At 59.0% G+C, this 15,342-nt stretch overlaps 1 protein-coding gene and 5 non-coding genes across 6 annotated transcripts; 2 read left to right on the top strand and 4 right to left on the bottom strand.

The window, feature by feature from the left end:
• Positions 1 to 7,411: 7,411 nt before the first annotated feature.
• Positions 7,412 to 12,524, top strand: HES7 (hes family bHLH transcription factor 7). The gene is made up of 4 exons (XM_008270758.4): positions 7,412 to 8,626; positions 10,732 to 10,827; positions 11,387 to 11,474; positions 11,772 to 12,524. Exons 2-4 carry the CDS (start codon positions 10,732 to 10,734, stop codon positions 12,212 to 12,214), a joined length of 627 nt encoding a protein of 208 aa, XP_008268980.2. The 5' UTR covers positions 7,412 to 8,626; the 3' UTR covers positions 12,215 to 12,524.
• On the bottom strand, positions 8,331 to 8,401 carry TRNAG-GCC (transfer RNA glycine (anticodon GCC)). The gene has a single exon. It is a non-coding gene; the product is annotated as a tRNA-Gly (tRNA).
• Positions 12,525 to 12,789: 265 nt separating the features above from the next.
• Positions 12,790 to 12,876, bottom strand: TRNAR-UCU (transfer RNA arginine (anticodon UCU)). The gene is given in 2 exon segments: positions 12,790 to 12,825; positions 12,840 to 12,876. It is a non-coding gene; the product is annotated as a tRNA-Arg (tRNA).
• Positions 12,877 to 13,318: 442 nt separating this feature from the next.
• On the top strand, positions 13,319 to 13,400 carry TRNAL-UAG (transfer RNA leucine (anticodon UAG)). Its single transcript has one exon. It is a non-coding gene; the product is annotated as a tRNA-Leu (tRNA).
• Positions 13,401 to 13,914: 514 nt separating this feature from the next.
• On the bottom strand, positions 13,915 to 13,986 carry TRNAQ-CUG (transfer RNA glutamine (anticodon CUG)). The gene has a single exon. It is a non-coding gene; the product is annotated as a tRNA-Gln (tRNA).
• A 487-nt stretch (positions 13,987 to 14,473) lies between these two features.
• Positions 14,474 to 14,546, bottom strand: TRNAK-UUU (transfer RNA lysine (anticodon UUU)). The gene has a single exon. It is a non-coding gene; the product is annotated as a tRNA-Lys (tRNA).
• Between the last annotated feature and the right edge of the window lie 796 nt (positions 14,547 to 15,342).

Genomic DNA, 15,342 nt, shown 5'->3' with positions numbered 1-15,342 from the left:
GTGGTAGTTTTGGTAACTCGGGAGGAGGACACCGTTTGTTTTCGAGTCCTCGCTTGCCTTGGAGATGCAACAACGGCATTCGGAAAATCGCGGGGACCCAGCCCCCCGGGAGCAACCTGCGAGCGCCCTCTTGCGAGCTTTGGGCTCCTGCCCACCTGCGAAAACCGATTCAGTGCCGGGGTCAGGTGGTTTGCTGGGCGTTCCCAGGACCTTTACCTAATCCCCTTCAGCCTCTTGCTCTCCAGAGCGACTGCTCGCCCTGCAGAGCAGCACACCTTTGACATCTTTGCTTCCTGTCCCAGCGAGTTTCTCATCCACCTGCCTCCTTTCTCGAGTTGTTCTCACATTCTCGTGCCTTTCCCTCGGTTACCCCGGACCAAGGCCAACCCCACACCTGCTAGCTTTCCCAGACCCTGTGGGACGCTCCAGGGTGTCACCCCGCTTCCCTTGTCTACCGGGATATTCCCACCAGCCCAGACACACTGTTTAGAACAAGCGAGACAACACCAGCTGCTGGCTACGGTTTGACTGTGAACCGCCCCCCTCCGCCAAGTTCACGGCTGTCTTGGCAAGTGACACCTTGCACCAGGTTCTAAGGCAGCAAGAAAGGTCACCCTAGGATGAGCAGATGTCAAGTTGCCTGATCGTGGACTTCGCAGCTTCCAGAACTGTGAGCTAAATAAATTTCTATCCTTTGTACATTAGTCTGTGGCATTCGGTTGTAGCCACAGAAAATGGATTCTCCTGACCCCCCACCTCCCCCACCCCATGGTCAGGGTCACCAAATGACTGTGGCGTTGCCGAGTGCACTGGTCACCGCTGAGTTGCAGCTGGCACAGAGGCCCCTCTCCACTCCTAGAAATGCTCCTTTCTCTTAGTGTCTGCAGCTCCCTTGACTCCAGCGCCTCATCAGCGGGTTCCCGGGCCGCTTCCTCAGCCTCTGGAGCTGTAATATTGTAATAACCTCTTCTCCCTTTGCCCCACCAGCCTCAAGGTGCTCTCCAGCCTCAAGGCTTCTATGCAGCCCAAATGTTCATCTCCAGCTGCAGCAGTAATTCCTGGGTGACAAGTGCTTCCACCCACTGCCCGCGTGCCCTCTCTACTCGGACAGCCACTGTGGATCACAACCTGACCCGAGCACTTGCAAACCAGACTCCTCATCTGCTCCCCCAAACCTGCCGCCTCGGTAAGTGGAGATGCCATCCCTGCAGCTGGTTACACTGACAACCCTCGGAATCATCCCTGATGCTCTCCACTCATTCACATGCCACCTTGACTCCAATGACAATTTGCCACTCTCTTCCCTGCACTCTGGCCCAAGCCATCTTCATCTCTCACTGACATTACTGAAAAACCCCTACAATTATTGCCTGGCTTCCACTCTTCTTCTAACAGCTTATACCAGATTCTGTTATTCCTCTCTTCAAAATCTTCCAGTGAGGGCTCATGGATTCCTGGGTGTGTGTGTGTTTTTTTTTTAATTTTTATTCTTAATTTTTATTAAGAATACAGGGAGATACATACAGGGAGATGAACAGACAGAGAGCGTGCTCCTGTCAACTGGTTCACTCTCCAAATGCCTGCAACAGCTGGAGCTGGGCCAGGCCAAAGCCAGGAACCAGGAACTCAATCTGGGTCTCCCCCATGGGCGGCGGGGACCCAAGCACTCGGTGTGCATTAGCAGGAAGCTGGAATAGGAAGTGGAGCCAGGACTCCCACCCAAGCACTCTACATGGGATGCAGGCATCCCAAGTGGCATCGTGACTGCGAGGTTACGTGCTTGCCCTGGATTCATGGTTTTTACTGGGTATAGATATAGAAACAAGTGCATATATACACACTATACAGACTTCCTAGCTCTGAACACTGAGTGATGATGTCTCAGTAAGCAACGAGCACACCGAGCACCCAGACCTTGGTGACTAAATACCACTCTCTACTAAGAGAACCAGAGCTCCTTGGAGGTAAGACCGATTCCAGCACTGGGAGTGGGGAATTGCAAGATGATCTTGGAACACTATTCCATTAGAAAGCAAAGAAGCGCTCAAAAAACATTGAATATTTATCAAAAACACACAGCAGCAAGAGGCTGTAGCCAAAGAGACTCCCGTGGCTAAATCTGGGGCAATTTCGCTGTTCAAATAAATAATGACTAGGAGGTATTACATTGAATAAAATGCAAATCCAATTTATACCAGCGAACAAATAAATCAAGTTGGGATAGGAATGCTCTGTTGTAGTAGCCAAGTAATAAACAGAGGCAGTGCTGGAGGTAGAAATAAATGAACAGGGGATTCTAAAGCGTGGACGAGCTTCTGATAAAGTGTGAGTGCTAACCAGTCTCAGCTCTGCCCAGAAAATCCCTGCTACCGACAAAGGAAAGTAACTTTACATGGAGAAATAAGCGGGGCAAATCTAACCGGTGTGCATCTTCTGGTGCGATGCAGGGTGCACACAGCGCCCTTTTGAGCTGATCTCCCTGCTGCAGCCTGAAAGATTCGCATCTAATCACCAAGAAGCTCCAGGCCAACAAAGGGAAAGAGGAGCCGCAGAACACTTCCTGAGCTCTTTGAGATTGTCAAGGCCAGGCTGAGTCAGACTGAAAGGAAGCCCGCTTGGGATGTGTGTGATCTTGGACAAAGGAGAAAGGCGGAGAACATCACTGGGACACGGAGGAGATGAGAATGGGAACGATCGGCTTAAAAACACCGGATCTTAATCTTCAGGGCCTGACTTTGGTAATTGTCATCATTAGGCTATGGATGTCCTTGTTCTTAGGAAATACACCCAGAGTAGCTAGGGGTGGAAGGGCCCCATATTTCCATGTTATTCCCAAATGGTTCAGAAAACAAATCTTTCATAGCTTTTAATACTTGGAGAGAAATGGTCAAGCGAGTGGAGCTGATGTGAGCCGTTCATGCACCTGGGAGTGTTCCTGGTGCTGTTCTTGTAACTTTTCTGGAAGTTTGAAATTGTATAAAAATCAGAAGTTCCCAAAACAGAATGAAACAAAAAAAAAAGAAAGAAAGAAAGAAAGAAAGAAAGAAAGAAAGAAAGAAAGAAAGAAAGAAAGAAAGAAAGAAAAAAAAGGAGGGGGGAGCCTTCAGAGCGTCTCACCTCACTCGGAGATGAGTCCCTGTATAGTCCTTACGATGATCTAGAAGGTTCTCCAGGAACTGCCTCCTCCCTCGGTCTCTGCTCTCACCCTCTGCAGTGCCTGCACTAGCTACGCCCCGTGCCAGGGGCTGAGCCAGGCTGTTTGCTAGAACCTTCCCCTGCCTGGAGCCTGCCCTTCACCTCTTAAAGCTCACCTGTGAGCCCCTCCTCATCACCCCTGCAACCTGACAGCTCTTATCCACTCCCCTTCTCTGCTCTGCGTTCCACAGCCTCTGTCACCACCTGACAAATGGGTTTTGTGAGCTGGGCACTGCTTACCCCACAAGGCCGCACTGGGCGGAGCTTGGCGTCCACCGTGCTGGTGCTGGACAATGAAGGGGGTTGGGGAGGGGCTGGGGTTGCAGGATTTTGGCCTCTGCCGGGACCTGCTTCTGAAGGCCTGTTTTCTGGGGCTCTGTGCCGCCCTGTCTCCTTTTCTTAGCTTTCACACCCAAGGCACGCTGGGGAGACAGGGCCAGGAGGGTTTGCTTTGTGGGCTTACACCACCCCCACCCCCAGGACCCAACCATGCAGGAACTCCTCCTACCCAGCACCCGGTGTGTGTGTGTGTGTGGGGGGGGTTCCCAGGAAGCCAGGCTTCCCTTTGAAGCACAGAAGAGGGAGGAGCTGAGCCCCGGAACCCAGGCCTGGGGGCGCGGTCACAGCAGGGAGGGGAAGCTGGGACACTCGGCCAGCTGTGCCTTCCCAGGTCCTTTCCTGCCCCCTGCCTCCAGTGTGGGGGAAGCGAGCTCCCCTCCCTTAGAGCCCCAGCGTGACCCCCTGTTGCGAAGGCAGTCAGGAAAGAGCTGCAGGCTCAGGCCACAGCCACAGATGCCCACACGGTCGCCGAGGCGTGATCTCTGAAGAGATGCGCAGGGTGTGGGTGGGGACATCCACACAAGAACCATGAGAGGGAGAAAGTCACCCAGGCTGCTCAGACTGGGCGGGGGGAGGGTGCTGAGACATATATAACTTGAGGGGAAGAACTTTTGGAGGAAAAAGAACAAAATTAGATATGAGTGATACTTAGTAATAAGAACACAACTTACCCATTTAAAAAGCCCACCGGGCCGGCGCCGCGGCTCACTAGGCTAATCCTCCGCCTAGCGGCACCGGCACACCAGGTTCTAGCCCCAGTCGGAGCGCCGGATTCTGTCCTGGTTGCCCCTCTTCCAGGCCAGCTCTCTGCTGTGGCCAGGGAGTGCAGTGGAGGATGGCCCAAGTGCTTGGGCCCTGCACCCCATGGGAGACCAGGAAAAGCACCTGGCTCCTGGCTCCTGCCATCGGATCAGCGCAGTGCGCCGGCCGCAGTGCGCTGGCCGCGGCGGCCATTGGAGGGTGAACCAACGGCAAAAGGAAGACCTTTCTCTCTGTCTCTGTCTCTCTCTCTCACTGTCCACTCTGCCTGTCAAAAAAAATAAATAAATAAAAAAATAAAAAGCCCACCGATGTCAGTGCAAAAGCAGTGATTGGTATGGATTGGCTGCGTGCACCTGTCTGCAAGGCGTGTCACAGCCGATGGCCGCATGCCTTTGAAATCTTGCTTCTCTCTTACCACTGCTAGGAGCTGTTTCGGCCTATGTGCCCTCTGGCCCTGCAGCTGCCCAAGCCAGGCTTACTTAACAGTAAGTGAAAGTGACCATATATCACCAAAACTTATCCTGGGAAACTGAAAACTCTCTCTCCAGCTCTCCTTCTCCATCCCAGTCACCCCAAATGCCCTCAGCCACCCCAGCACCCAGTGGGGGGGAGAGTAGCCGAGAGACAGGGGAGCTCAGGGGAGCTCGGAGCCTCCTCTTCCCCACCACCTGCCGTTCAAATAGCCTCTGACGTCTGCACATTTCACACAGGCATGTGCACGCTACCAGGCCCTCCCCAGGGCGCTCTGACTGGGTCTCTGCGCTGGAAATTCTCAGTCCTCCCACTCAGAGTGCACTCAGCTGGCCTGGAAAAACCTGAGAAAGCCTGCATTCTCCCAGCCTCAAAGGTGGGCTTCCCCACTTTTCAAAATGAACATTTCACACCTTCTTTCTCTTCTAACCACCTGCAGCTCTCTCTCCTGTGACAGTGAGCCTGACCCAGTTATCCTAGAAGGGATAGCAAGCCGGAGAGCAAGCCTGCCTCACCCTTCCTGCAGCCCAGGTGACCCAATGCCCCAACCCCGCACCTTGCACCGGGGACAGAGGCTTCCTTGCTACGGAGGGCTTTCTCCGCCTGGCATTGGCCTTGATCTTGGTTCCCATCAGCATCAGGTATCCTCTGACAGCCCTCATCGGCTGCTGCTGCTTCTGGCAGTCGCTCCCGAGCCAGCCGAGCTGGAGCGAGCCCTGTACCTGCCTTCACAGTGATTCCCACCCCACCCCCCCATCCCCACCCCGCCGGTCAGGCCCGCTTAGCGGTCAGTACAGAAGTGATTCTTCCCCGGGCCTCTGTGACTTCCGGAACATTGAACTTGATGGTTGCTTCTCAGCCTTTGCCTGATTTGACCTCCCAGCTGCTTAGGTCCCGCTGACTGCTCTTTTAAAAAATGTATTTATTTGTTTACTTTTATCATTAATATAACTTGTTTTGTTTTAAGGATAATGAGTGCATACATTTGTGGGGGTACGATGTGGCATTTGATCCTGGCTGATCAAATCCAGCCAAGGGGCGTCCCCCTCACATCGTCTTGTGTGCGGTGAAGATATTGAAGATCTACCCCTCTCGCCATTTGGGAACACACAAGGCATGGATGTTAACAATGGTCGCCACGCTCTGCGGTCACCCCTCAGGCTCTGGTATAGACCTCTCTCGGTGTCCAGAATATCCAACACCTTGGTTTTCCCTGCCTCCCTGGCATTCTAGACCCTTTTGCCAATTCCTCCTCTTCCACTGACCCTTTGACGATTGGGGAGCCCGGCTCAGCCTCTCCCTTGGCACCTGCTCGCCCTTGGACCCCAGGCACACAGCATTAAAAGCTGTCTGTCTGCCAATCAGCCCAGTACCTACCCCTGGGCTCTTATCCCCCAAGCTCTTACATGTCCAGGCTACCTGAAACCCCCACTGGGGTGTGTAAGGGGATCTCGGCGATTTCCCCAGCACACACGTGCACACATGCACTCTCACACACTCATATACATACACACACACACTCACAAACACATGCACTCTCACACACGCACTCATGCACATACATACACAAGCACACACACATACATGCATGCCCTCTTACACTCACACACTCATGTACACACATACATACACATGTATACATGCACTCTCACATACCATCAGCATGTTTCATGGCATGAAACCTGGCAGTGTTTCCCGTCTCGGGAACCGGCACCACCACCCAGTTACTTGGGCAAAGGGCCTGCCAGTCACCCGCTCCTACTTCCTCTACAGCGCCACCACTTCCTAGGAAGCCCAGGCACACTGCCCGCCGGATGACCGACATTCCACAAATCCCTCCTAGGAGACGGCTCCAGCTCCTCGAAGGAACCCTGTGCTTCCCTTCTCTACGTGGCAGCTGAGGTGATGTTTAAAAAACACAACTCAGATAAAGAGAATCGAAAATGAATCTTGATGTGAATGGAAGGGGAGAGGGAGTGGATAAGGGGAGGGTTGCGGGTTGGAGGGACGTTATGGGGGGAAGCCATTGTAATGCATATTCTGTACTTTGGAAATTTATATTCATTAAATAAAAGTTAAAAAAAAAAACACAACTCAGAAGACAAACTTTCTGGGTGAGAATCCTCCCTCTGGCTGGCATTGCACATAGACTACAACCCCAGGTCCTCAGCGCATCCAAGGACCAGGGTGCTGGGCTCCCACGAGACCTCTGCACATTCTCCACCACACGGTCGCTGGCCTCTCTCTCCTTCCCACCAGCAAAACTCTTCCCTACCCCAGGGCCCTTGCACTTGCTCCTCCTTTTCAAACATCCTCTCCTTACGAACGCCTTCTCTGGGTATCAGGCTCAGGTCGGTGCCCCGGCCCCGTGTGTGTGCGCCTGCGCGCGTGTTCTGTCCCCACAGCCTTGCAACCGTCTGAAATGAACTTAAGTCCGTTTGTGTCTTCTCTCACTTTTTTTTTTTTTTTCCTGTCTCTCTCACTCTCCTGTGAGCCTCGGGGGAGCCCAGACGCACTCTGAACGATCCATGCCCAGCAATATTCCATAAATGCGCCCATGGGCGGGGTGAATAAATGCGCCAGCAGCTGGTCACACAGACATAAAGACGCCCCATTGTTTGGCCATTTCCTTCTGGGGGGGCCGCTGTCACGGCGGTGCCAGGCGCTGCTGCCACCTGCGGCAAAGACCCAGACGCGGGCTCGGCGGACCAGAGACGGGCTACGGGGGCCGGCAAAGAGCGCGCGGAGGGCGGCCGGGGCGCCGTCCGCTCCAGCCTACGGAGGCCGCGGCAGGTGGCCGCGCGCCCGCCCGCCCGCCTGCAGGCGCGACGCGTGCGGGATCAAAGCGGCGGGAAGGGGCGGGGCGCAGAGGTGTCGGGGACCGGGAGGTGTGAGAGAGCGAGCTTCCCATGGACTGCAGGAGCGTGGGAGCGCAGAGAGCCCTGGAGAGACGACGAGACGGAGCCGGGACGAGCGAGCTCAGCGACTCGAGAGCGCAGATGAGATGCAGACGCGGAGCACGGGGATACCCCGAGTCAGGGATGGGGCGACAGAGGAGGTGGCGCCACGAGACTCGGGGGGGACGCGAGAGAAGCGGAGACAAGAGACGTGGAGGGAGGCCGGACGGGAACGACCGAGACTCACGGACTCGGGAAAATGAAGTGCGCTTGGAAAACCAGAAAGGAAGAGCCGTGGAAAAAAGCAGCAGGGGTGGAGAGTGTGGGGCAGGGCGAGCTCCCCCTCCCCTGCGGAGGGCTCCGGGGACCCCCGGGGCGGGGATCCGAGCGCCGCGTCCTTTCTCAGGGTCACGCCCGGGAGAGGTGCGGGCCGGGGACAGAGGGAGGGGCGAGGAGGCTGTAGGACCCCCAGGCTGGGAGGGTCTGTCTGCCAATCAGCCGTGCAGAATCACGGCCTAGACCTAGGGTTTGGAACTAAACTCCGCCATTGAGCCAAAGAGTTATACTGGGAATGTTTGAACAAAGGTGCTTCTTGGAAAGTCATTAAATTTAGACTCTCGTCTTTGGAGATAAGAGGAAGAGAAAGGTTAAGGAAAAAGCTAGAAGTGCATTGGCCGGGAATCGAACCCGGGCCTCCCGCGTGGCAGGCGAGAATTCTACCACTGAACCACCAATGCAAGTGATAGAGAAGACCTGACAGTACTCCCTGACCTTTGAGGAGGTTGAGTCGGAAGTGACCACACTGAAGGCGCAGACCAGGGGCTCGGGCAAGGAACAGCCCCGGATGGCTGACGTGGGTGGAGCGCCGGATCCGGCCACCGGGCCATAAAGCCACCCCATATGGCCAGGGGCGGCCCCACACCCGGGTGCGAACAGCCCCGGGCCCCAAGCCTCGCGTGCAGGTGAGAAAAACTCAGCCCGAGCGCAGGTTCCCAAGGAGGGGGGCGGCGGGGGCTGTCGGGGCCACACATCTGCGCTCCCATTTGGCTGCGGTAGGGGGGGAGGTGGGATGTGCTGGGGGCCCTGATCCCAAATGGAAGCCCCTTCCTCAAGGTCTGCCCCCCCGCCCTGCGCCTGCGCTGGGCTGGGGCTTTAGCAAGCCAGGGCCGAGTGGCCGGAGTGGGGAGGGGGCGCTGGAAGGGCTTGGAGGAAGCCCCTCTGGTCTCTGACTCCACGGCTGTCTCCCACCTCGGTGTGCGACCCTGTCTGCCCCTACCCTCGCCAGCCGTGTGGCATTTGTCCTAAGGATATCATTCTGCAGAGAGTCATGCTCTCGGTTTGAGAGGGGCAGTAACCCTTTTGTGTGTCCCTTTCTTGTCCCTGTAGGACAAGTGCCCGCTGTCTGTCCCCTACAGTCACGGGGCCCTCCACAACACAGGCACACCTGTACACGGGGCTCACCTGCTGCACTCGGGAGCCTCCTCTAATTACTTTGTACCAAATCTGTTGGGTGGGAGGCTTTCCCCTTCCTCCCCTCCCCTCCCCGGAGCCCCTGCTTCACTTTGCTTCTTGAACAGCTACTTTGCTGCACGAGGGGGTCCAGGCCTAGGCCAGCAAAAGTCGTGTGCACCCAGATAGATGTAGGCGGCTGAGCATAAAGGACTTGGGTAGGACCGCACCCCAGGTCCCTCCAGGCAGAGCCCCACTCGAATCAGGGGCACCCATCAGGCAGGCACACTGTCCTGGTAAGAGGTGCATTTGGAGGAAGGTGTAGGCTTGCGGGCTTGGGGCTTGCGGGGAGCTTATGTCACCGTTGGGCACTGCGTGCTGTGATTTTAGGACAAAAGTTGCATCTCATCTCTGTGTCTGTTCTGTCCCCAATCACTTCAACTCCCTCTCCCCGGGGAAGCCTCCCCGTGTCAGCTGCTCCCACCCCATTATACAGCCTTATGGGCCTATTAAAGCAGACGGCCCCCATTCGCCCCTCGCTTCCCACACTCCCAGGGTCAATTCCTTTCCTTCCCCTCCCCCTTTCACTCCTCGCCTTTCCGGGAGCCTCGTGCCGGGGTCCTAGCTGGGCGGGGTCCGGGTGCCCAAGGGGCGGGGCTGGGTCCTAGCCCTCCTTCCCCGGGCGGCGGGATATAAGGCTCAGGGAGAGCAGAGACCCGGTCCACACCAGGGTCCGGAGGAGCGATGGTCACCCGGGATCGAGCTGAGAATAGGGACAGCCCCAAGGTGAGAAGCGGGAGGGCAAGGAGCAAAGGGCATTGGTCCGGCCAGCGCACCAGGGCCCTGACACCGTGGGTCAGGGGGCTGGGGGCGGCGGATGCAGGGTTGGGAAGGGCGAAGCGCAACGGGGCGAGGCCAGGAGCTGGAGAGGAGGTTACAAAGTTTGAAGATGGAACAGGGGCTGAGCAGGGCCAGCATGGGCAGTGGCAGCAGAGGTCTGAGGGGCTTGTGTGCTAGTTGCTGGGGTGGGCACCTTGGGCCTGGAGGGCGTGGGAAGGGGGCGGAAGTTTGAGCAAAATAAGCAAGAGAGGGAAGGAGCCCAGGGAAGAGAGTGGGGATGCGGGCAGACGCTGCTGGGCGATTGCTCTGCTCTGGCTGTGCGCTGGGCCTGGTCGCACCCGGCTTGCAGAGAGGGGGCCCGAGGCCCGGTGCAAGGTGTTAGGGGAAGCCGTGGGGAAGGGTGACGGCCTAGCGGGCTCCGAGGGGGAGAGGGAAGCCCGGCCACGCTGGACGCCGCCAGTTCTGAGCCTGGCACCGGGCGGCCCATGTGCCTATGGGTGCAAAGAGGGTCCCCAAAGTTCTCCACAGAGACCGAGAGGTGGAGGGAAAGGAGGAGGGGGGACGAGACAGGAGGAGAGAGGGGGGGAGAGAGCTAGGCACACGGATCGAGGCGCGTGGGGAGGGCGCGCAGAGAGGGGTACACCGGGCCCGGTTCCAGACTAGCCCGGGTCCGGGGGAAGGGGCGGAAGCGGGATTCTCCTGGCGCGGGGGCCGGGCGTCCGCGGGCCGCGCTGAGTCTCGGCCCTGTCGGCCCGCGCTCCCTCTCCCGCTCTCGCAGATGCTGAAGCCGCTGGTGGAGAAGCGGCGCCGGGACCGCATCAACCGCAGCCTGGAAGAACTGAGGCTGCTGCTGCTGGAGCGGACCCGGGACCAGGTCAGTCTCTGCGCCGGCCCCCGCGCCCTGCTCCCGGGGCCCAGGGCTTCCCCCGGCGGTGCGGGTGGGGGTGGGGGCTGCTGGCGCCTTGGCCACCCGAGCCCCGCCCTGGGAATCCCATCCCAGACCGCTTCTCGCTCTTAGAACGAGATCTCCGCTGCCCCTCGGGCCTGTGAGTGTCACGTCCGGCTCTGCGAATGTCGCTCCCAGGGCCGGTCCGTTTCACCCTCTGGGTCTCCGACTGTCCCCGCGGCCTCCTCCACGCCCCCACCCCCACCCCCCAGATCAGCCAGCGTCCGCTTGGCCGGCGGGTTTCACTCCCTGGGCGGCCGTTTTCAGGCCCCCGTCCTAGCGCACGCGGCGGCGTCGGTTGCCTGCCCCTCGGGCGGGCCGGTTTCGTCTCAGGGCAGGCCAGGGCCACTCTCGGCCGTCTCCACGCCGCGCTCGGCCTCGCGTTCCGGGGGCACCCCCCAGCCCCCGCCCCCCTTCTTCCCCCTGCCACTTCCCCCCTCTCTCCCCACCCCTGTCTTGTCTCTGCGCCCTCCCCTCCCGCCTGTAGAACCTCCGGAACCCGAAGCTGGAGAAGGCGGAGATCCTGGAGTTCGCCGTGGGCTACTTGAGGGAGCGCAGCCGGGTGGAGCCCCCGGGTACAGCGCGGGGGTGGGGCGGCGTCGGAGGGTGGGGGGGAACCCCCAGAGGCCCGGGCCGGGGAGACGGGGCGGGCCCTGCGGTGGACGGTGGGCTTGGGGAGTGGCAGGCTGTGCTGCGAGGCGAGGTTACTAACACCCGCGCGTGTCTGTCTCTGTGTCTCTCATCTTCTCCCTCTGTCCGTCCATCTGGCTTTCTGGCTCCGTCTGTGCGCCTGTCCGGCCTCTGTACCCCTGCGCCCCGACCCTTGCCTCACCCCCGCTGGGCCCCTGCCCTGCCCGCCGCCGCGGCTCCAGGGGTTCCCCGGTCCCCAGGCCAGGACGCCGAGGCGCTCGCCAGCTGCTACCTGTCCGGCTTCCGCGAGTGCCTGCTCCGCTTGGCGGCCTTCGCGCACGACGCCAGCCCGGCCGCCCGCGCCCAGCTCTGCTCCGCGCTGCACGGCTACCTGCGCCCCAAACCGCCCCGGCCCGAGCCGGTGGATCCGAGGCCTCCGGCGCCGCGCCCACCGCTGGACCCCGCCGCACCGGCCTTCGGCCCCGCGCTGCACCAGCGCCCCCCAGTGCACCAGGGCCCCCCTAGCCCGCGCTGCACATGGTCCCCAGCCCGCCGCTCGCCCCGCGCCGGGGATTCCGGCGCGCCGGCGCCCCTCACCGGACTGCTGCCGCCGCCGCACAGACAAGACGGGGCGCCCAAGGCCCCGCCGCTCCCGCCGCCCGCTTTCTGGAGACCTTGGCCCTGAGCTGTGGGGGCTGGGGTGGGAGCGAGGGCTGGGGGCAGGGTAGAGACTCCAGCCCGAGGGCAGCAGAGGGACCCGGGCGTCCGGGCGAGGAGGTGTTGGGGAGGGCGGCGGGGCGCGCGGGCGCAGCGCGCGGGTGAGATGTGGTCTATATTAGAGTATCTATATAAATATATATTTCCCTGCTTCCTGTCCTTTTCCCTGAGCCCCCACCCCCACCCCCTGGCGTCTAGGATTGTACCCTCTCCGTCCCCGGCCCAGTCCCAGTCGCTTCCCGAGTCCCTAGTGCATGGAATAAAGTGGTTATTAAATCCCCGTGTGTCCCCGAGCCAGGGGCCTGCCTTTATGTCGGCGTCCACGCCCACTGTCCCTTCCCTTCTGTCTTCCATCCCCAGTCCTGCTCTCCATGGCCCAAGCCCGGGGCAGCCAGGTAAGTAAGGAGCAGAGCGGAGACTGAGGTTGGAACTGGAAACTACGCGGAAAACACAGAGGAGGCGGGAGTGGGGAGGGGTGGGGGAAGGGATGGGAACCTTTTAAGAAAAAGCCGCAAAAAAGGGGAAAAAATTTTGAAATAAAACCGACTCTGGTGGGATTCGAACCCACAACCTTTGAATCGCTCTTTCGTCACTAGAAGTCCAATGCGCTATCCATTGCGCCACAGAGCCACCTGGCGGGCGGCGACGTCTGAGGGCTTACGGGTACCAGCGCGGGGCGAGGCGGGGAAGCGTGTGCGTGTGCGTGCAACGTGCGATGCGGGTCTCGGAGGTCGGCCCGACAGAGGCAGCCCGCAAACAGCGCGGGAGCCACGCGGGAGTGAGGGCGCGCGCGGGTGGCAGGCGCCGGGAGAGGCGGAGCGGGTCCGGGCGCGCGCGCGCGTGTGTGCCGAGCCCCGCCGCCCGCTCAGGCGCTCCGCACGCCCAATTGTAGCCCCACCCCAAAATGAGCTCGCTTGCCTGTGCGTCTCTCTGCGCTCCGTGTTCTGCCAGCCCGCCGTCTCCACAGCCCTCCGCTCCCGGGTTGAGACACGGGAGAGGGAAGCGCTCACATCGCGGCCTTCGCGCCCCGCTCCTCTCTTAGGAAGACAGCGGAGGGACCGGTCCGCACGCAGGTAGCGTGGCCGAGCGGTCTAAGGCGCTGGATTTAGGCTCCAGTCTCTTCGGAGGCGTGGGTTCGAATCCCACCGCTGCCAGGCCGGGAATTTTACTTTCTCTTTTTCCCCCTACCCTCCTCTCAGAAACTTTTCATTTTAGGACTACATGCATTTCATAAATACAACTTGAAGAACACAGTGCTGCTTCCCACCCTGTCTGCTGTCCCACCCCTCTTCCTCCTCCCTCTCCTATTCCCATTCTTATTTTCAATTCCCTTTACACACGTTAAATGAACCCCTCCTTCTGGCCCAAAGCCTGGGTTCCTGTGCGGTGCTCCCTTGGTTTTCCGGGGCCCCAGCAGTATTCCCACCCCTACACCAAGGCCTGGAGGAAACCTCTCTTTATCATCGATGTCCCACTTAACATCAGAGCATTCTTATCGCACAGCTCTTCACCAATATTCAAGTGACTAAGTTCCTGTGAACCCCCATGGTGAGCTGGGGGATCTCATGAACCAGTGTGAAAAGGTCCAAGACCCGCGGTTCGAGCTCCAAGTGAAAGTCACACACAAAACCAACACGTGACACCTGACACTGGAGGACCCAAAACTTAAGGTTCCACCGAGATTTGAACTCGGATCGCTGGATTCAGAGTCCAGAGTGCTAACCATTACACCATGGAACCCCACTTGCCTCACCCCTTTCCGAGATTATACACATTACTGGAATTCCTATTTTCCATTTCCCCCCTCCCAGTATAGTTAAAAAGCCAACTAACCCCAACCCGTTGTCGGAGCATTTAAATTACTATATATTGTCTAAATACACGTCGTGGTTAGAAGATTGCATGCCAAAAAAGACAAAATTCCACTAATTGCAAAGTACTGATTCCATGTTACAGTAAGATTTTGCAACACTAAGTAAAGTACATGATTATGCTGTTTTTTGCCGTTTCTTTTTTATCTTTTATTATGTAATTCCTGCAAAATGTACATTCCCATCCGTGCCTCGCAGGTGCCGCGTTCTAAAACACTGGCACACGACACCCTCTGGTCCTTATGAAGGCACGTAGTTTTATCTTTCTGGCTGTTTCCCCGTGCCTCATTTGAAAATGTACAGTATTTCATTGCACGCCTAAAGAAAACAAGTCTCCCGCAGTGAGAAAAATCAGACGCCCGAACAGGGACTTGAACCCTGGACCCTCAGATTAAAAGTCTGATGCTCTACCGACTGAGCTATCCGGGCCCTTACTCGGGCTGTCTTCTCCTACCTAGAAGAGGTTCATACAGCCGTCAATCCCGGCCCACAAGCCGAGCAGGGAGCCGGTTCTTTCTATTCACACGACTCGGGCACCGACTCGGAGGACGCGAGCGAGGCCCGGCACCACTGGCTGCGCTTTCTCTGCCCGCTTCCTCGGCGCCCACGCTGAGGCGGGGGAGCCGGGGCGGGAACGGCGCGGAGCGGGAACGCTGCGGTGCCGGGACTGGCCGCGCGGGGCCGCTGCGGACTACGGGCCGCCCTCGCGGCCAAGATTCCTCCCCGTCGCGTGCGACCCAGATCCCGGACGCCCTGGGCCCTCGGGCGCCCGCCCACTGTCCTGCAGGCCGAGGGCGCCCTGGAGCGGAAAGAATGCCACGCGGGGCCTCCAGACCCCGTGCGGCCGGGCTCCGCTGGGTCCCCGCGACCCGCCCTGGCCCAGCGCAGCGACTGAGGTCGCGCGTGCCGAAGGCTGGGACAGCGGGGTCCCGGGAGTGAGGGGCGGGGTGCGTGAGACGGCGTGCGGGGCACCCCCTGCTGTGTGTGTGTGCGTGGGAGGAGTAAGAGCGCGACTCACTCGCGAGTGGCTGCAGTCATGTGAGATTCGTGGCCGAGTCTCGCTCGCCTGTGTTCAGTGATTCACGGGTGATTCACACGCAGGAATTCAGGTGCCCCGTGCTCACTTCTAGCTGGGGGGAGGGAAAGGAAGAAAGGGTCTCTGGAGGAAGCTGAGCGGTGGGCCCCTGGCCAGGCAGAGAGGTCAGTGTCCCAATCACACAGGTGT

The sequence above is a fragment of the Oryctolagus cuniculus genome, chromosome 17, assembly GCF_964237555.1.
Source record: "Oryctolagus cuniculus chromosome 17, mOryCun1.1, whole genome shotgun sequence".
NCBI classification, from domain to species: Eukaryota; Metazoa; Chordata; class Mammalia; order Lagomorpha; family Leporidae; genus Oryctolagus; species Oryctolagus cuniculus.
This window is presented reverse-complemented; position numbering and strand designations above follow the sequence as displayed.